This window comes from Cydia fagiglandana, chromosome 3 (assembly GCF_963556715.1).
Source record: "Cydia fagiglandana chromosome 3, ilCydFagi1.1, whole genome shotgun sequence".
In the NCBI taxonomy this organism is placed as follows: domain Eukaryota; kingdom Metazoa; phylum Arthropoda; class Insecta; order Lepidoptera; family Tortricidae; genus Cydia; species Cydia fagiglandana.
In genome coordinates, this window is record NC_085934.1 from 4,744,696 (window position 1) to 4,765,681 (window position 20,986).

The 20,986-nt window shown below is 36.0% G+C and overlaps 1 protein-coding gene across 6 annotated transcripts in view; it reads right to left on the reverse strand.

Moving 5' to 3' along the window:
• The window catches only part of LOC134679889 (PAX-interacting protein 1-like), a 170,342-nt gene that overhangs the window by 62,253 nt on the left and 87,103 nt on the right, over positions 1–20,986 (reverse strand). Inside the window, exon 3 of one of the 6 annotated variants that reach the window (XM_063538816.1) lies at positions 6,800–6,818. The exons of the other annotated variants lie outside the window; for them this stretch is intronic. Within the exon in view, the coding sequence (XP_063394886.1) occupies positions 6,815–6,818 (4 nt within the window). The 3' untranslated portion in view covers positions 6,800–6,814. Of the gene's footprint in view, positions 1–6,799; positions 6,819–20,986 lie in introns of those variants that run through there. 6 annotated transcript variants of the gene reach the window in all.

A 20,986-nucleotide genomic window follows, 5' to 3' on the forward strand; every position in this document is an offset into this window, starting at 1 on the left:
AATGTATTACTTGGCACGGTCAGCGGCCGCCGGCCTATAGTTGAGATTTATGTATTATTAGCCGTGCGTAAGGCACAATCGCCATTGTTCTCCGTATTTTTCACGGTCTCCTAGTTTTTGTGAAAAGCAATGCCAGCGCGTGTATTAAGTTCACATTGACCTTCTCGGCCTGTTCCGCGGTCAACCCACATTTTGCTGGGCAGTTAACTCTTTGTAAACAAACTTTCCACCCTACCAATCCTATCAACACTTGTACCCATAAGCCATCGTGATGAAAACATGCCTAAAAAACTCTACTTTATAGAAGTAAGTATATACATAATAGTATACACTCCTTTCGGACTTCGGAATCGGATCAACAACAAAATAGTGCACAAGGCCACGGTAAGTATTTACGAGAAGTAGACACGACACGTGGTACTTCACGGCCAAGCGTCCTCAACTAGGGAGCAGCAGTGCGAAAAGCGATTATTACTCTGGCAGTGGGGGAAAATGTGTTCAAAGACCGTGACCTAGGGTTCTCTTTGCGACGCGGCAACCGCCGCCCGAAACCACCAGACGGCTTGTCGCCAGCGGCGTGCGAGCGAGACCGCTCGATACGAGACGGGCATGAGCAAGAGTGACGGGCGTCGCGCTATGGCGCGAAAATAAAAAAGAAGTGGTAGGTGACGTAACGCAGGGGAACATTAAACGCAATTTTATGGCGGTCGGCAAAAAAGTGTTGTTTACAAAATAGGCAGATCGAACCGCGCAGTACTGGACTTGATCATAGAGAGGTCTATTTATTGTTGATCGATCGAAGCAAACACGTCTATGTGAAAAGTAAATAGAGGCGTAACTACACATGATATGTCCTTATCATTGTTATCTTAATGTTGGCAGCAAAAGTACACATAAATAATAACTTCATGTCTCAACTGATATGTGACATGTAGCAGAGTCAATTAAGTTTACGATAATTTTATTTTGAATTCGAGTAATTCGATCAAGGTTAAATCCTCATTTTTAATTACGCAATTGGTTAATGGAACGATCAAATGTAATTTATTAATATTACTGAAAAAACAAAATGGTTTCTTTAGTTCTGTTTAGTCGGTTTAAAGGAAATAAAGCCTACTGTAGGTAATATTTCATGAAGTACACATAATATAACCGTAAAAATAAGATAGTTATAACGTTTTCCTAAGACCAGCAACTAAGCAATATTACGAGATTTACGAGTATACCATTTGCAAAATATAATCAACAACATTTTGACTCGAGACCTGTTTTAGTAGCAAAGATTGATGAAACGAGAAAAGCCGTCGGACTGGTTGCATCGCATACCGATGACGTCAGTGCCATTTCATACTTCAAACCTGGCAGTTACTTCATATCCACAGAATGAAGTAATATCGTAAATGGCATTATATCGAAAAGCACTAACAAGAGTATTTATTTCTTTGATCTTTTTGTTACAACACAACCTTCTATAATAACTATAACAATTTTCTAAATTGTTTTATAGTTAACTCGATCATCCTTCTCTCTCCTTCCTTCATTCATGTTACGTTTGAAGTTCATCGTAAGAGCTGTCCTATCAACCCTTTTGTTTTATGCTAATCAGCCGCTACAGAAGAGAGAATGGCATGTGACTGATTGCTGCCAAAGGTTTAATAAGACTATTCTTTAACCTCGTGGCGATGTCGCGTGCGCAATTGCGCATACAAATCACGCAAAGATGATGTCAGAAACGACGCAGACTCTTCGGCGACTAACTATTTTTTTAATCCTTGTATACAAAGGGTGATATATTAGGAGAACGCGTTATTATATGTAGTTATTCAATTATAAAGGTACCTATATAATCGATGAGGAAACACTAAAAAAGATAAAACCTTCTTTTTTCGAAACAGTATGAAATGCATGATCAAGACCTCAAAAGGAAATACAGGTAGAGTAAAATGACATCATCGTATCGTACGATTCGGTTGGGTTTAACTTTTTGTGAATTAGTGGCATGATGCAACTCCGGACACCTGAATGAGATCGGATGCCGGTTTTGGTTCACAATCACACTTGAGTTAAAGGTAGACCTGTTTCGAAATGTTATCTGTCCAGGACCATTTTGCTCGTAAAGTAAAAGAAAATATGTATCTTATTGCTTTGACAGAAGCAAAGAGGAAAATGGTTGACATTTACCTTAACAACGCGAAAACAGAATGCCCATAAATCAAGCCCTCGTTTAATAAGGCCTCAACTCATAAATATTACATGACACATCATAAATTTAATTAGTGATTGTTGTTGAATCATTTGTCATAAGCATTATCGCCCGCAGGCCTTGTAAATAATAATAACAAACCGTATTTGATAGATGCAGTAAATTAAAGCAATATAAACCTACACTACGAATTAGATAATCTTGAAGTAACAAATAAGGACAGTTGGCTTATTGATCGAGTAGAATTATCGTTAGTAGGTAAAGCGCATAGGCGAGGAAGCCGTAGATGAATTAATAAGTAGGTTGAGAGCCTTTCAAATGCTTAATCCGATCAAGTTAATATACACCGCGATCATGCTCGCTTTAAGACACGTCATTAACATTAACACCGTTAATCCATTGCTGATACACAACAGAAGCTTTGTTTTGATTTGAGATTGAATAAATGCCTATAGACAAGTTACGATCGTAATGGATTGTACCTCGACATGATAAATTTGCAAGAATTTCAATATAGATGCCGGTTTTAAAAAGCAACACACACCTACGCACAATGTTTTTGGAGCACTTACATAAACTTACTGTTATTTTTATAACGCATAAAAACAGCATTTAAGTTTATTAGGTCGCTAATTTATCAAGCAATAAAAGCGTTGGAACATTTCGCGAAAAATTCGGGTCGAATAAGCGGGGTTTCAACATTCCCAGTGAACGCAGCGAGTATATAAATCTCCAGTTGACGACACATGTTGCGTAACGCGTAAACGCTCAAACACTCCAGCGCTCGAGTACTCAAGGAAGCCACAAATCTGTCTGGTCAACAAACCGAAAACATACTAGAATTTAATGCAGATTTTTACACCTGTAAATCACCAAATTATTCTGTGAAAAGCATCAAGGATAGATTCAAGCAGCAGATGGAATATTCAACGAAACATTTAAATAAAACGTTAAAGACACTTCAACTGGCTGTGTGGTTGCCAAAAGACATTGTGATATAATAGACCGTGATACTAAAAATAGGGCACAGTCAGTTATCGTACATTACGCAAGCGCTGCATATGTTTAAGGTTGTAAACAAATTCGTTAGCAACTATAGGGCGAGCAAACAAGAACAATTTAGGACGCAGCGGTGAACAAATACGTCCGTCAGGTCCGGTATGATAGATCGATGAACTTGCAAAAGATAGGTATAAAATTTATTAGGAAATAAGTTGCAAAGAGATTTGCTAACAGTTTGAATATGAATGTTTGAGTAGTGAGTGACAACAGATTACGTAAGTTGTTTGGATAATTAGGGGCGATAAAAAGCAAACAACTCGTGATCGTGCGGGTTATCGTAATTTTGTGATAGTGCGGTGAGTATACAAACTAGGCAAGTATGTTGGCAAAATATTAATTATTAATTTATACCAAATTATGCATTTAACTTTATTAACGGCACCGTCGTCATGATCAGTTTGCTTAGATCACCGTCTCAGTTATTATTTGCTTGTCCGATTTACTTGGGCTCGGCGCAGCATATTCTTTCCATCCATATCTCTAAATTATCTCCTCTCATATTCTCTCCACTTCCGTCTTATTCTCTGCAAACATCATCGTCATTTTTTTTTAAATCCACCTATCCTCTTAGAGCAATCTACATTTATGTTTTCCCCTCTTTTAATCAAACGACTTTCATACCTCCTTTAAACATGCGCGGCCACGCCATATATCTACTAGGTGTAGTGTTTAACTTAAATTCACCTGTACTAACGTCACATCTATTAAAATAAATATTATAACAAGAAGTTAATAACGTTAATCGATGAGCGTGCGTATGCAGCTAAGTGCATAGATATTGAGATGTCGCAAAGTAACTACTTGACGTCAACTATCCTGACCTTTAGGTCCCATTAGTCAGCACATCCGTCTAACTTATTAGCCGATTAAGACTGGATAAGTAAACAAACACAAATGTTCAGTTTAACCTTTGTGTGACAATGATAGTTTGTGATAAGAAACGCGTGTATTCAGATAGTGGCGTAGCGTCAAATATAATATCTGGGTAAGAAGAAGCTATTTTTTTTTGTGTGTGCTCCAAGATAAAATTCCCAAATATTTTGAACATGCATAAAGTTCTAAAACATCTCATTATCTTAAGTAGTAACCTGGTTCTATGCCCGACTAGCAATAATTTACACAAAAAACGATGGCAATACCTATTGAGCGTAATCCTCGTAAATCGATTAAATGTATCATTAGACATACCTATAATTCCTAAGAAGCAATACCGGCTAAATTTTTAAGAAATTAATGCTCTATTTGTCAAGAATCCAATAAAAATCAATGAACGTAAACTATAAAAAGTTTCTAAGTATTCAGTATGGTTACCATCAGTTTGTCACTGACATAAACGCCGTCGAGAACGTAATTTACTTTCTATACATCTCGCTCGCACTCGCATATTAGTGCAAACGGGATGTATAGAAAGTAAATTACGTTCTCGACGGCGTTTATGTCAGTGACAAACTGATGGTAACCGTACTGGTCTACCATCATTTGAGACGCTCTTAATACAAATTAATGATACACCATCGCGGCATCGGCATCAAAACGTCGAGTCTGGAGTTTCATATTGATGCGATGCACCAAAACACCATTAATGTTATCTGCCGCGAGCGTGCCAATGTAAACATACACGGAGATTATGTTGATAGCGATTTCATAAAAATGGCTGCCGTCGGTTTATCGTATACGAGTTGACCTCCTTAGCGAGTGTTGGGGGTTATCTAGTGAAACTGGCGAGAGCTGAACTATGACCCGAGACATACCTACAGCTTTAATTGGATTATAACAATCTCTGAATTGAAATTATGCAAAGCTGTTGTCGTCATTAGAATTATCTATTTAGTTTGAGCTTTTCAATTAAGATACTTGCGCGAAAGAAGGCCCATCGTTATTTTTAATTTCTTATGTTTAATATGAACCAGCCGTTTTGTCTAATGAACATCGATGTTCATTAGACGCAATGTCCATGGACGCAAAATTTGAACCCATTTCCAATTATAAAAGTATGAAAATTTTAAGGAAGGCAAGCTTAAGAACCGGGCCTTCTTTGGCGCAGGAGTACCTTAATTTCAAAGTTGGTACCTCAGTAAAGCCTCGTTCGGCGGCGGCGCGGTTATTAATGATTGAAAATATTTTTACAATAATTTGATGCAAGCGTATTGAAGACTCATTAATGGGTCTTCATAAAACTGGCTATGAGTCTTATTCTGTATTTGGAAAGGCGATCAGAATTAGAACAATCTAAATAAGTTCAGTCTTTACAGTCTTAGGCAATGCAAACACATTTACATATTTACAACACATTATATTATATAGAAAACTATTCAACAACAATGTTGACCACCAAAATTCCTGGAACCAATAACGAAACAATACTATTAATTAATTATTAACGATGCACCGGCATTCGTGATGATATCGTATCGATAGCTGGTAATAAAGTAACAGGACAGCGATAACATCACAATCGACTATTGTCGCGGGTCGTTAACTTTATCGAACGGTTGAACTGAACTTAACATTGATGGTGTGCCCTGATCTATGATATGCAAAATCTTCACATTGATTTTTAGAAGCTAAATCCTTAATTGTACTTTTAAAGTCTTGGCTAGTTCCTTTCTAAATTCTCTCATATTACCTCGCACATTGTTAATCAGCATACCATTTTACTAACTATAATTAAACAAAGTGTCATTTGCCAAGCCAAAGTGACTCATAAACACCGGTTTCGGTGGATAAAAATTTAATTATGTGCCAAAATATTAAACCGGGCCTCAGGTGACCGTTGGCAGAGTGCCTGCTCGCGGCGTAAACAATCTATTTCAGATCTGAAAGTCAATTCGACCCCCGTATTCATATTCTATAAAGCGAGTCCACTGAAGCGAGAGAATTTTATATGGACATCTAGGCCGAATGTTTTGTCTAGTCAAATGTCTGTTGCACATTTGATGTACTCTGGTGTTTCCTCCAAAGTATGAAGACAATGTTACAGCGTAAGTAATAAGTCCGGATATTATAAATTTTAGCCGCCAGAATTAAGTCTTACTAACTAAGCATTTCCATATATGTATAAACAAACAAAACCTATAGTGCTAAAAGATTTGCTCAACAATACTCTAATTAAAAATGCTTACGAGTACCAGTAAATGACGCCAATAACGTGTTCGTGTAAATTTGTTTTCATGACTAACGTCTTCTCAAATATTTGGTTTAGGCACCGTAGGTTTTTTAGCGAAAACTTAGTGGCTCATCAAGCAGCGAACATTAAACTAATATTTGCTCCAGCATGTGAGTAATTCGTTGGACATTAAGTAACCACTCGGGGTGGATGACCGTTTTTGTTTGTCCATGGACAGGTTCACGTATTCCGTGTCACGGTCGAGTGTGGACATTCTTGACGTGCGAAACACAATCGCCATCGGTGTCGGCCGGTTGGAACTTCTTTCAAGTATCTGGCACATTGTCCTTTGTAACGTTTGAATAAGTATTCTTGAAGATTGATTGATCGCTTTTACGTACCTTCGCTTTGAATATACCGTGACCCGTTTAGAAGACATTGCCTTACCTGAAACAGAAACAGTGTCATTGTTAAATCACTTATCTAGCAAAATATTAACTAAGTTGAATAATGACAAGTAAGCTGCAGTAATAAAATAATATTCAACAACAAATAACTCGCATCGACTCAAAATTTTCCAGCGATAAACGTTTACACGCACGCGGAAACAAGGCCACGATTAACATATGTATCGATATCGTAAACAACAGTTCGGAAGCATGCTCCGTTCCGTAGGTATTCGAACACATGTGACTTACTTAAATAATTAAAGTTGATTCACGTTTGTATACAACTATACAGCATGATCAAAGGCGACCATGGCCGATGGGAGCAATAAATTCTAACGTGCTGTTAAATTAACGATAGGTATGTTGGTGTTGTTTGATTTGAAACAATAGAATTATTTGTGGTAAGGAATTATTTGTCAAATTAGAATTTAGTGGAGTTTTATGGTTGTTCGACATTGAACCACAGCTATATATTTGCCTATTAAATACATGTGCAAATGGTAGATTTCACACCGCATGAATAATGAGGTATTCAAGTTTGCCCGTGGCGCTGTGTACCGTGTGTCGGCAAACAGAGAGAATATGTAAATAAACGTTCATTTGAATATGGGCTCTAAAACCTATTTTTCTAAATGTTAGGCTCAGTGGATAAAAACAAATTTGCCACAGATTAACACACTCGATAACAAGCTCCATATTTAGTTAGTTGATTATGTACCTACTAATATTAATATAGATTAAAATATTGTCAATAACAGCAAATTAATCTTTACTTGGTCTTGAATAAATGGAATTCGATATTTTAATTTTCAAACCCGGCCGTATTAGGTCAAATAGTAACAAAAGTCATTTATTTAGTGGTAATCGAAGCTTATTTAAGTAAACATGTCGTTTCTTTTACATGGATTAACATTCGTCGGTATTTCGGCAGCAACACGTGTTAAAAGGCGAGGTTTATTTGTGCATGAAACTCGTAAGTACCATTAGTGGACCTTATTACAAAAGACATGCGGTCCTCTGATGGACAGTTAGAGTGTTGCTGTTTGTAAGTACGTCGATCACGTTGCGCCACTTGCGTCTGCACTCTTATCGGTGCACTATTAGCCCTCAGCTACTGTTGTTATGTGCTCTACGATTGATGACACATTAATAATATCATTTTCTCAAACATGCAATGAAATATTGATGTTATGTTCCTTATAATAGGCTGCGAAGTATGACGTTTCAGGTGCGGCTAGGACAAAAGGTCGTTAATGGAATTTCATACACATCTTGCAGGCCTAGGCCGGCAAAGTCCTCTTTTTTAATTTTCATTTCACAGATATTTGTGACACAGCATCGTGGCATTCATCCATTAAAAAAACTAGAGGCAGTATTTGCTTTATGGTTCGTAATGACACTCTGCCACTACGCCTATAAAAAAAAAACAATGTTTGCTATAATTTGCAGTTTTATTTGTATAAAATCAACATGAACTTAATAAATAATACTCAATGCCAGTTTGAAACAAAGTTCTGAATGTTCTGATCACAAAGAAGCATTCTCAGTGGCCATTACAATTTACAAACAGGATGGTAAAAAAGTTAACGTAAAGGTTTTAATCACAGCAGTGTCGCTTAATCGACCATCCGTCAATAAATCTTTAAATCCAAACTCTTTAAAAAGTGTGCGGTTAAGGTTAAACGAATTTTGACGAGACATTATTTTTGAATTGACTCACAATTAGGTAATGGCCTCTGGGGTTAAATTCAAATACACCGAAAATAGAAGTTATTGGAATTCACTTGAGGTCAAAAAAGGCGAGTGGCGTGAGTAACAATTTGAGGCGAAGCCGAAAATTGTTAATAAAGACGCCACGACTACTTTTTGACTCAGTTAAACAACGCTGCATACAATACTTTTTCTACGACCAAGCACTTACTTTGAAATAAAACTAAATTTAAGAAATATTTTTAATTCAAGAAGTAGCAAAAATGGAGGGTACGGGCGGGAAATGAATGAATGAATGAAATTAAAAAAGAAAATGTCTATGGTTCACTTATTTGTCAGAGATGACATTTAAAATAAGGTTGGCAACACTGTATTTCATTCAATATTTTTTAAGTGGTCATTACACGAAGTATCGTAAAATCGCCAAAAAGATATTGCGTGTGTGCACAAATTCTTTTTTGGGAAATAGACTAAAGACTTGTCTTGACACCTATAATGTAGGGTTTTAAAGGTGTGTGCACGATCCTTTAAATGACAAATAAAAGTACGGGAGTAGAAAAACATTTTAAACCTAACAGAATACTTTGATCCGTGGGCTAAAGAACATATAGGCTGTAAGGTAAAGATGTCAATAATTGATTCCACGAGGCAGTATTATCGATACTAGTTTGCGTCCATTTATTAAGATAGATACATCTTACTTAACTCGAGTCGTAAGTCGTTAGATCGGAGGATAATTTACTTGCTATTGGTACCTGCAAGTAATTGCTCTTACATACGTGGTGTACCTACAAGATTACTTCAAAGTTACATAAAATACAAGTTACATGCCGCCATAATCGTATTTAACTTTACGTTAGGAATTGTTTCGAGTTGGATTCAATTGATTATATTCGGAGCATGCGATTTTGATAGGAATTAGAGTGTGCCCAGTTATTTTGCAGCGTTTGTTCTTCTTATGAATTTGTATTTTCTTATTTAGAATTAATTTAGTCTACTGTCCAATTACTTCTTATATACATTTCTCGAGGAAAAAATACGAATACATGACGAATGTGTTAACTCACCACAGGAATGCAGAATTGCCTACCAAAATGTTCATAGCCACATAAGGGACAAATAGCATGTGGTACTGATTTATGGTCAAAACAGGAAAACCATAGGTACACGTAATAGTCATTAAGTGACACATTTTGACATTACTGACATGCCTATTTTTATAGATGGCGCAATATGTTTGCTGCATAAGTACTTTTACATTTCTTTAAAGCAAAATTTTATAAATCAAAGCAATATCTCTAGTTACTAAACAGGATAGAACTTGTGACAGCAAATTATGTCCATTGTTAAACTACATGTTGAACTTCTATAATATTGGAACATATCATACCTAATCGTAACAAACTTTGCTGCACAAAGTGTATCATCAAAACCATTCTAAACATCCAGAACATTATGAAATATTAGTTCTAAAGGGTGTCTACCATTAGAAGGAACTGTGGCACCCCGCGGCAGATATTGTATGGTGCTACAAGCACCGTTACCATACAATACACGCTAAAACGTCTTATATGTGGTCGAACGTTGCGCTAATCTGACGTTTTCAGCTCAAGTAACAGACGCACTCTATCAGATATAAAGCCTACTGACAGATAACGGTACCGGACATAATTTCTTCTGCGATAGAACAGCCTGGTAGACCTACCTATGTTATTTGAACGAAACGCGCCTAATGACATGGATTTACAAATTGCGGCTAATCACAGTTGGCAGAGTCTCTAATTATAGTTAACCCGAGCGTTCCGTGAATGTAAACTTATCCATTTGCCAAAAAAGGTGAAGTTAGACTATATAGTTAATTTGAAATGTGTAATCATAATATAAATAATTAAATTAATGATCACCAGTGTAATCAAATCTTAACAAAAATAAATTATTGAACTTGACCGTCGTGAGCAAGAAAATAAGGAACAAGGATGTAGAATCAGTAATCGTAAACACTGAAATAGACAGCAGTTTACAAGTGGTCTAGACATGGCCGCATGATATAAATAAGATTGTACTTTAACATTTCATAGTTCATTTCAATTTGTTTAACAGGTCAATGTTAACATGCGAGTTAATTATAACGGTTGAATAATGACGGCTTCGCCAGGACTGTCAATCTTAATGCAAGGCTGTGGAGTGTTCGCAATTAACCGTTCCTATTACTACTCGTAGTTTTCCGCGGTGAATAATTGCACCGCCTTCATGATTGTGACAGCTATGACATATTTTCTTCATCAATTTCCATGATGAACGGAACATTACAGCTCACTTAAGTGATATCGAGTTTCTTAACTGCTTTTGTTTTAGTGCCGTTTAAATATAGAACTATATTTATTGCTTAAAGTTCCCAATAAATAGTACACAGAAATTTAATTTACTCCGCTTTTACGAGTAAGTATAGGAGTACTTTCTTTACTTATTTATTAGGTCGTTCGCAAAGATATAACATAGAAATTCATTTCTATCTTACGTTAGCAACCAAGAAAATGCCTGTATTTATCACAGTTGCCTGCGATATCAAATAAGTTTAGCAAACAACGCACAGGAGTCATACTAAGCTAATATACTATCAAAACGATAATATTTTTCAAGCAATATGTTTGTTCTGGCATTATGTACATTCACGTTTATTTATTGTTCATTTTAGCAAAGCATTAAAACAAGTTTATACATTAAAGGAGGTAATAAAATAACACTTGCGATGTGGAAAGACCAGAAACATAAAATTTAACATTTCACACGAATAAAGAAACGACAAGTTAATATATTGCCGGTTTCATAGTGCCTTCACGAGTTATCGATTCAGCAAAGAACTTGTGACGCGAGACGCGACGCATACTTGGCAAATGGAGCATAAGTGTTTGGCACTGCCAACCAAGTCGTGCCCCCATTTTGAAGGGTGACGAGGGCTAAAATGGTGCTCTTGAAACGTTGAATAGAAAACTACAGCTATCGCTTATCGCTTGCTTGTCGTGAATTGGTTTTACATTGTTTGATAGTAAGCATTTATTTGTTACACCGATTGTCGCGCCGTAGAATAATGTCCTCTCCTTATTTGCCGTAACTTATTTTTAAAATGTGTTTTTCAATTAAAAGACACATCAAGATTTTTTACCTTATTTCTAATGCTAAAAAAAACGAACTATAGTGTCCCATAGAATAAATTAAATTACATTTATGTACGATCGTAAATTACAAGGTTGATTTTTTTCTAAACGTAACTGGGAGTTCATACTATGCCAGACGCCAGAACCATTGACGCATTTGAACCGTACAGGTGTAGTTGCCAATTTTTTTTCCAACATCATGTGAAAGAACCGAACCCTTTCATTCAGTATTTTCAAGAACTCATCTCAAGAACTTACAGGATCACGAATGAAAATGCGACGTTGGATTTTGTAACAAATATGTTGGATACATATTTATTACGACGGTGAGATAATGTTAATTAATATCAGTCGGTGACAATTTCTCTAATGCGGCCGCCCAGAGGATAAGCGCGGAGAAATATACGATACGACGTATGTCCCGCAAATCTGCCAGAAATGACACCACGTAAACTGTGGCTTCGCGTGAAAGTGACTAAAATATCAGGAATATGTAGGTATTTAAAAATATTCAACTATTCTGGATCGAGTTTTTCAGTGGAATCTGCGCAATACAGAATTTTGTATAAAATACTGCAAATTTTTGCCCATAACAAAGTTTCTCAATACTCTTATTATTTGAGGATTGCTCCACATACCTAATACAATAGCTACATATTGAGCTCAAAGATAAAAAGGCACTTTCAAGAAAAATCCTAGAAACGTTGACATAGATTACTCATTAGGACAAGGCCAGCTAGATCGACTTTATCAAGGAGTGGTAATAAATATAAAAACGTTTCTACCAACATTATTGCTTTAATATTGCTGGGAGACTTGTACTACTACTTTACTACATTTTCTTCGTAAGCTTCTTCTTAGCTACTTAACTAAACCATTTGCTCACATTTAGTTACTTTTCGCCAGCTTGTTTTATCGCCATAACAAAATTCTTTTGGCTGTAATACTAAGTACTTAGATAAAACATCCAAAAATACTTTTCGGCCTTCAGTTCCGAGTGAATCAGAAAACGACTAATGTCTGGAGATAAATGTGGCTACAAGCGATGAATTATTATGTATGCCGTCTTAACGATATATAGCGGTGAATGTTTGGGGCATGTATTTTTGCACCGTATGACCTTTGAGCCACTTTGATACGAGTACGTCAAGGCTGGTCGTGTGAAAATCGGAAGTCGTACGATCTGTACGATATGGGTCAAGTTCGCGATTTACTTGCGGTACAAGATAAACGCTTCACAGAATTTAGTATGTAGAGAGATTCGTGACTCAAGTTACCGAGGAATTTACAGAGAAGGAAAATGATTGAGTACTCTTTGTTTCCATACTATAACATTAACTGATGTTGAAGTTTAACTATATTTATCAATAATAAAAACAATATGGTTTAAACGAGGAAGCGTTGCGATTCAGCGAGGAGAATGCTGCTAGTATCTTTGGCATTATACCCCAGGGGCCCCTTTAGATATAGAATTATAGATTTTTAGTTTTTAATTGGTTTAAGTTTGGACCATACCTTTATATATAAAATGGTATATAAAAATAAAAATACTTCGAGGACAAATAATTGTTAATATGACTAATCTGTTGAAGAGCCTTGTTAAAACTTCAATGTAATATAACACAGGCACCATCTGTCTGGTGCTGTCTTTAATGTTTTGCATCATTAATAATAATAACATTTACGCTGCCAAAACTGCCAACATAGTTTGTGTTAAAAGCGCCAAAAAAATTAAACAGCATGAAACGAAAATATGTATAGGTACCGATTAAAACAGAAATAATAATAATTCACACTGTATGATACGCATAATCGTAATTTTTCAGATTACATATGAGGTTAATATTTAATATAACCAGGCTAATGGAAAGTATACATGGATATCAGAATTCTTAGCAAATCCTTAGGTACCTATTTATAATATTACGATACCATTGATATTGCTGTGCAAAACTTTCAAAACATGTACTCTTCGTAATTGTCCTCTGATGATCCTATTTAATCTTCGTATTCGCCGAGAATATAATTTAAGCCACATTAGCTTATTGTGATGCCATATAATGTTGAAAATGACGACGGCAGATGATGTCATTCTTTCATGTCGTCATGGACGGTTTGATTTTGTAGAGAAAAACATGGTAGCATATTATGTGTGTGTAGTGATCTCCTTAGCTTAGTATATAATAATAAAGCTTAAAAGTTGACGTCACCGTGGAACTAATTTGAACTGGGTGCTTGCGGTATACTAAAGTGTGCATTGAAGTGACTGCAGCATGATTGGAAACGTCTAGAACGTTATGTGCTCAAGGGATTTTTAACTTTAAATGTTGTAAAGAAAGTGCATATTTGCTCGCGATGGTTGATGGTCATTGTGGATGACGTAAGTCCGAGTCCTTGTACGGTCGGGTGCGTGGACGCATCCCGGAGCTGCGGTTACAACCACTAGGGATTAGTTTCACCGTGACGTCAGCGTTGTTGCTAAGGGCAAGGGCACCTCTACCAGTAAAACCGGCGTGACCATTTGGTTACCACCAGGGGTTATATGAGTTTTTTTTATTAGCCTATGTGTGTGTCCCACTGCTGGGCAAAGGCCTCCTCTCTCCCTTTCCAATCCTCCTTGTGCTGTGTAAGTCGCAAGTCGAGTTAAGTCAAAAGACAAGTTGAGTATATAAGAAAAAAATGCCAGAAGCCAAAATTATATTGATATGCACAAAGACAACAATGTATATATTTGCAAGTTAAACAGAAACTTTCTTGGCGAAATGCGAGTATAAATTGTAAACAGCTCTATTTTGAAAATAATTTAGCAGCTAATTTTGATGATTCTCTGACGTCGTCAAAACATTAAATTCATTATTTGTAGAGTACTAAGAATAATTCCACAGAATCATGTGGTTATTTCCAGGATTATATTTCACTACATTTAACGAGTACTATTTGACTACGAGTTGACAGATGCTGTGACATGCGCTTATAATTGTAATTATAACTCTGTGCCAGCAGCCGGAATTTGAAAATTGGCAAAGATTTATGGAACTGGAATTTACAATATATTTTCAGCCGCTACTGAACTACGTCTCATGTTGTAACGGTACAAGTATATTAAAGATTTATTCAATTGATTCGTTTCAGCAGTTTTGTGTCACAAAAAACGAAGGTTGGTTATCAATCAAAAATAACATCAACTAAATTGCTCAGTATATGACAAACTACGAAAAAAAAACGTTAATATAACGAGCGAGGCTTTCTCCTTAGATGGTGTTGCAAATACTCTTACTGTAAGGCGCACAATAGGTCACCCAGTTAAGTTCGCTCTCGAACGCCACGGCATCGGCAACGTGTCACCTAACCATGGACAAGTGATTGGCAGCAACATAATGATGAATTGCGAATGTTGGATCTATGAGGTCGGTATATTGAGACCGAAGCTTTCGCCGGGCGACGAACCCGGCTCCGGTTGGCAGTTGCTAGGCGAGTAACGGACCGACGTGGAGGCTCTTTACGGGGGTACGACTGCGCAAATTGTAAAACTAGACAATTGCTGTTAAATAATAAGGGGAGGTAATGGTTGACCATGCTTATGTGTACAATTAACTTTCATGGCAATTTTTGAATCAAAAAACGTATTCGGAAAATGCAATTAACATGCAGGCATCGCATACTTTGAACGCACCCGAAATTATGAAGAAAGTTTCGTGTTTAATATGGAAACTTGGATCATTCCCAGTTGCCATAACAAAACCTAAAAATATAGCAGCAGATAGATGATATTCCCGATTTTCCGGTTAACATGCCAATACTGCCAAATTTTACACGAAATTAAATACATTTAGAATAAATCTAAATGATACGGCAATGCAAAACAAATTTAACCGTAGGTGTAAGATCACTGATGATGGTTTAGAACCATTATGATGGTAACGACTAACGAGATACTAACGGTTGCTATATGTACATGCTAACATTGGAGTAACAAAAAAAATACAAATCGTATAGAGTGTTGTTAGTTCCATTGTTTAAATTAGCAATTGTTCTTTTAATATAGTTTGCTGAAACAGTATAACGGATCTATACCGAGTAACATAATTGAAAGACTTGTTCCACTGACAGATAGAAAATGGTGACATTCCTTTTTGCGAAATCCATGCAAAAATATGGAAATTTATATCTGCAATAAACCAATCGCAAGATATTAAATTAATGATAAATCAATAGGATTGCACCCACCTCATAAATAATTTACGAAAATTTCTTAAGGACTTTACATTTTTTTTATCCATTGACGTCTGGTGTCCACTAAGGTTCTTACTTGTAATTAATTATGCAGTTTTCGGGATCTCTTTTGGACTTTACCACTGTTTATTAATTATTACTATGATAAGTAATTCATTAGGTGAACATAGCAGATAATCTTACTTTACTGTATAAATATGTATTATACAATACGGCGTATTTACCATTTACGTAGGTATTTAGTTCCCGATATTTCGGCACAGTTGCACAAATGCACATGTCATCTTCATGGAGTAACTCACTCGGATCGGATTCTCAGTGTAACTTAACTGTGCCTATTGTGTTATTGAGCTAAGTAATAGTCATTTCCTTCATAGAAAATAATTGAACACGGAAGCTGCGGTATCTCGTATTAATGGCAATTTGCAAGAGCCTGCGCAAGGAAGTGATTCTGTTTGCAACTTTGTTATTTATTTAGCTCTTCTACCTTGGTCTTGTTAACATAATTGTTTGTTTGCATATCTACGAGTATTGGACTTCCGCCTGGAAACAATAAAAAATAGTGACCTGAGGAACGCCTACATATAATCCCGCAGCAAAATATAATTTCAAGTTGAACGTAATGCCCATCGTGCTTAATACGTTTTTAGGTGCTTTACGTTCCAAATTGTAATCTTCATAAAGCTATTTTTTACCAAACAACATTCATTACTATTTTTATAAACTGATTCCTATAAAATGGTTTTCAAATACCAAACCAACTAGGAAGGAAAGTTTAAAATAACATCATGAACAGCTTGTTACGAGTACGTCATAATTATTACATTACTTTATTTGTTCATAACAACATTGTTGACATCACTGATGACATCGTGTGGTGTGCTTTCCTGGTATGTGCAATGTGTCATGGATGTGTAGTTGTGTACTACCTATTCGACAGCTGAGGTCATGGCCATTTCTATATTACTGTTGTTTTACCTTTTATATTATTATATCACGGAGGAGGAAGTCTCCTGCATCTTTATTAAGGTTGAATCCTATCAATTTGGTTATATACATTTAAAACTTAAACAAAGATTTGGAGGAAACACTTCTCATTTTATTAATTGTTAGGTAGTATGACAGTGTTTTTTTTCGTTATTTAGACTTAGCTAAGAGGGTGTGGTCACCCATTTGCCAATACATATCAATTTTGTAAAGATATGTTTGGAAACGTTTTACATCTACAGTATCTACACTGATAAATTCAGTTTGGATACAATTGCCACAGATATTAGAAAGTGCTCAACACATTCCAAATCGCCAATTTCCACCAAATTACCTCGATTTTAACCAGCTTACTGTTTCTCCTTTTTAGCAAAGACTGCTACTACGCTACGCTAATACAGTTTTAAGTCTCACAAAACCAAAATGAATGCATTCACAATTGAAATTGCAGTTCGACCACGTTTAATAGATGGACAGAATACTTTAAATAATAGCTTATTTAGAAACTGACCTTACATCGTTAAAATTTATAAAATATTTGATTATTGTTATCCAGCATATCCATTGACATTTACTATGTTACCTAGGCGCCACGCTAGAAAAACTTGCGTCTGATAATTTTCCCCAGCTGTCGTTTTTTATTTACCCTGTATGCTCGCTTGCCCAGTAGACACGCGCTATTAATACTAACAGCCTCTAACCCTCGAGGGGTTGCAAGCGGAGCGTGCAAATTAACTTGGGCGACACTACTAAATAAGACATCAGGTGGACGGGTACTTTGCATGAAGCTATGAACGGTGTATATTTATTAGTTTAGTAAAAACACTGTTTTGTTCATTTTCAATGTCCGGAGAGGCATGAAGGAGTTAGGCCTGTCCAGTGACAATGACGACGCTTATCAGCGAACAAAGAAGGGCCTCAAGATTAGGAAAGCTGACCCCACGTAACGGGATAAGGCGAGGATAAAGAAGAAGAAGACGGTTTTGTTCAATTTAACTCTGTTTGGAATGTGAAAATTGTATAAAACCTCCTATAACTGATATGGATTATGTTTTCTTGCTCAATGCAGAGGATCGAGATTTTTTCTTAATGAGAATATTAGTGAAAGTGCCACCAGGTGCTTTCTCGCGTTGTGAAACAATTGATTGGAATATTTCAATTTTTTTCCATTATTTTCATGATATTATGAGATTATTTTTGTGAGATGTTTAAGTAACAGTAATATTTGCATAAATATACATAAATATGAGCATGTCATATCACAATAAATCATCGGTAACGTAGTAACTTACAATAAGTCTTGCTATTGCTGTGAGCGATATAAGTACTTCATACTTATTAACTATAATTAGAAAAGTGATGGAAAATTACCTTAGCTTTAAGAGTTCTTAACATGAGTTATTTATCTCTTTTTACCCGGCTGCGCGAGAGTAGCATTATTTTCACAGCTAACATATGAAATGCTGCTGTTGTTTCACCACGTGCGCATAAGCAATAGACCACAAGAGCACTTAGCGTGCAATTATCGTAGTAATTGCTCACGTTACCAGATCCAGCTGAACTCTGCAGAGATTTATTGTACATAATTGACAGATATCACGTTTTCCTCGAGTGGCAACAAATACTCGTAGTCTTGGATTGTATGAGGTAACAGTGTGCGCTCGTGTAACCATTGACAGTGGTGATGAATGTCTTGTTTTGAATGTCAGTTCGACGCTTTTCTAGAGATGCTAGACAAAAGATAATGTGTGAACATGTAGGCGGATAGCAAACGTATTATACGGTACTCAATACAATGCGAGTTCGTCTTACTGATATGGAATAATCATATTAACATATGTAAAGTGGCTTTGTTTTTGCACACTTACGGCCTATAAGTAAAAAATATTGTTGAAAGTTCTCGAGCTCATGATGTTTTCTCATTTACCAGTATTACCAGTATTTTTTCAATCTATTTAAAAGTGACGCAGACCCTTAGTAGGCCAACTCGTATTGTGTTTTATTATATTTCACAAAGGTTACTTTAGCCTTTAGGCCCTTTAGGGCCTCCTGTGGCCCCCTTACGGATTGAACTATCACAGAGTTACATAAGGAAATTTTAAGGACACATTAAGCATCGTCGTAAAACCCGATTGCATTTCCTACTTAGGACCTAAACTACCTATTTCTATAATTGGATATAATCGATCACGCCTACATGCACCGTGTCTTGTCGTGATAGGATTATCAGGATTAGAAATGACTTAACATTTAAAGCAGTATATAGATGGTATAAAATTTCAAGATAATGTGGTTTTAATATAGTGTTTTAGAGCTTAATGATCGCGGAAATGTAACACCGCCTACTGACGAGCTTGCGATTGCGCCGGTACCCTTGCCGTGACATCTACATTGGAAGTCATCAACCCACAAGAAGAATTACAACAAATCTACATTGACAGCGTTGCCATTCTATTCTTGGACGATGACGTAAGACACCTAATCGGGCGCATCGTCAAATTATGAGTTCAATTAAACGATGTGTTTAATGTCGGTTTTAAATACCGCAAAGAGCTTTTGATGTTTTGTTAGCGTTGGTGCGAATATAACCGTCGTATAATTGATAATAATTGCCGTCTAATCTTGCAACTATTAAACAGTTATTGTAGGGTACGCTATGGTCAATATGATTTAAATGATAGCATTAATATAAAATGTGCAGCGAGCAGAGCGAGCTGCAAAAGTACTACATACTCAGTTTATGAATTTTGCAGCTGTGTGTAGTTGTGTACCTGTGCTTATTGACGGATATATTTAGTAAAGCTAAACTTGTATTAAAGTAAAATAGTGAAAAGACATTTATTATACAAGTATATCATGGAAAATCAATTATTAACTCTCGTGCCAGTGACAAGAGTAATAGAAACTTGAGTTTTAGTACATTATACAATTTACAGCACATTTAATTCCAATAAATAGACGTTATCAGGAACTAATAATGGTTAATAGGGGTGTATACGGCTTTCTCTATATCGAGCTATATAATCGTTAATAATAAAGTGCTTGATTGGGTAAATTGTAGCATGACGTCACTTATGAAAGTGTACGTTTACTGGGATTCTGCAATCTAACCCGCATTTAAGTTTATAATAGGGTTGCCAGTCGTACTATATGTGATGTACAGATGTACTATATTTTGGCTCTCTATACTATATACTTTTGGAAAAATATATAGTACGCTAAAATACTATATTTCCGATTAAACGTAAATACACTCACGTTTAGTATTTTATCTAAACGTACTATATATTTTTTGAATAGTACTATATTTTTGATGCCTTATTCTAGAAAATACTATATTCCACCAAAAAAAAGTTGGCAACCCTAGTAAGATCTGATATGGTAGATCGTTTAATTAAAGCCAGCTTTAGTAGACTAGTTTGTATTTTATTATGATGCACTTCTTTACAACTTAAGGAAATTAATTTTATGGACGTGTTTAATAGAGATTGAGACATTTGTGTCGTTACTATCTTTTAACAGAAACTTAATGGTTACGGCATACTATTAATGTTTCAGTTTGAAAAGCCATCCGGTTGCTAGCAGTGAAATACAAACGACAACTATATTGTTGTTTAAGATTATAAATTAAAACATACTGCTTGTTGAATAATGTATAGCCTACTTTATCTTGGTGATTGACGACTCGGAGCAGGTAATGATCGTCGTTATAGTACCTATTACAAATAATACTCACGTGTCTCGAAGCAAAAAACCTAAACAACATTTGGGATAATGGCGTACCACGGAGTCGACAAAAAAAAAGGATATAAGACATACAATTTGCAGAACAAAAACAAAATATAAGCTCTACCACCAAACATAAAGAACAAAACAGATATATCAGGCAAACATGCACAAAGACAATGAACGTTACAGTATGATTGGAACAACACATAAATTGCAAACCACGGCCCATTTAAAACCAAATAAATGAAAATAATACCAACACCTCAACAAATTTTCTCTTCTCGAAAACGTTAGCATGACCTTTAGAATATTTGATGCAATGTCAACTCAAAAGCTCGCAAGTATTTCTGAC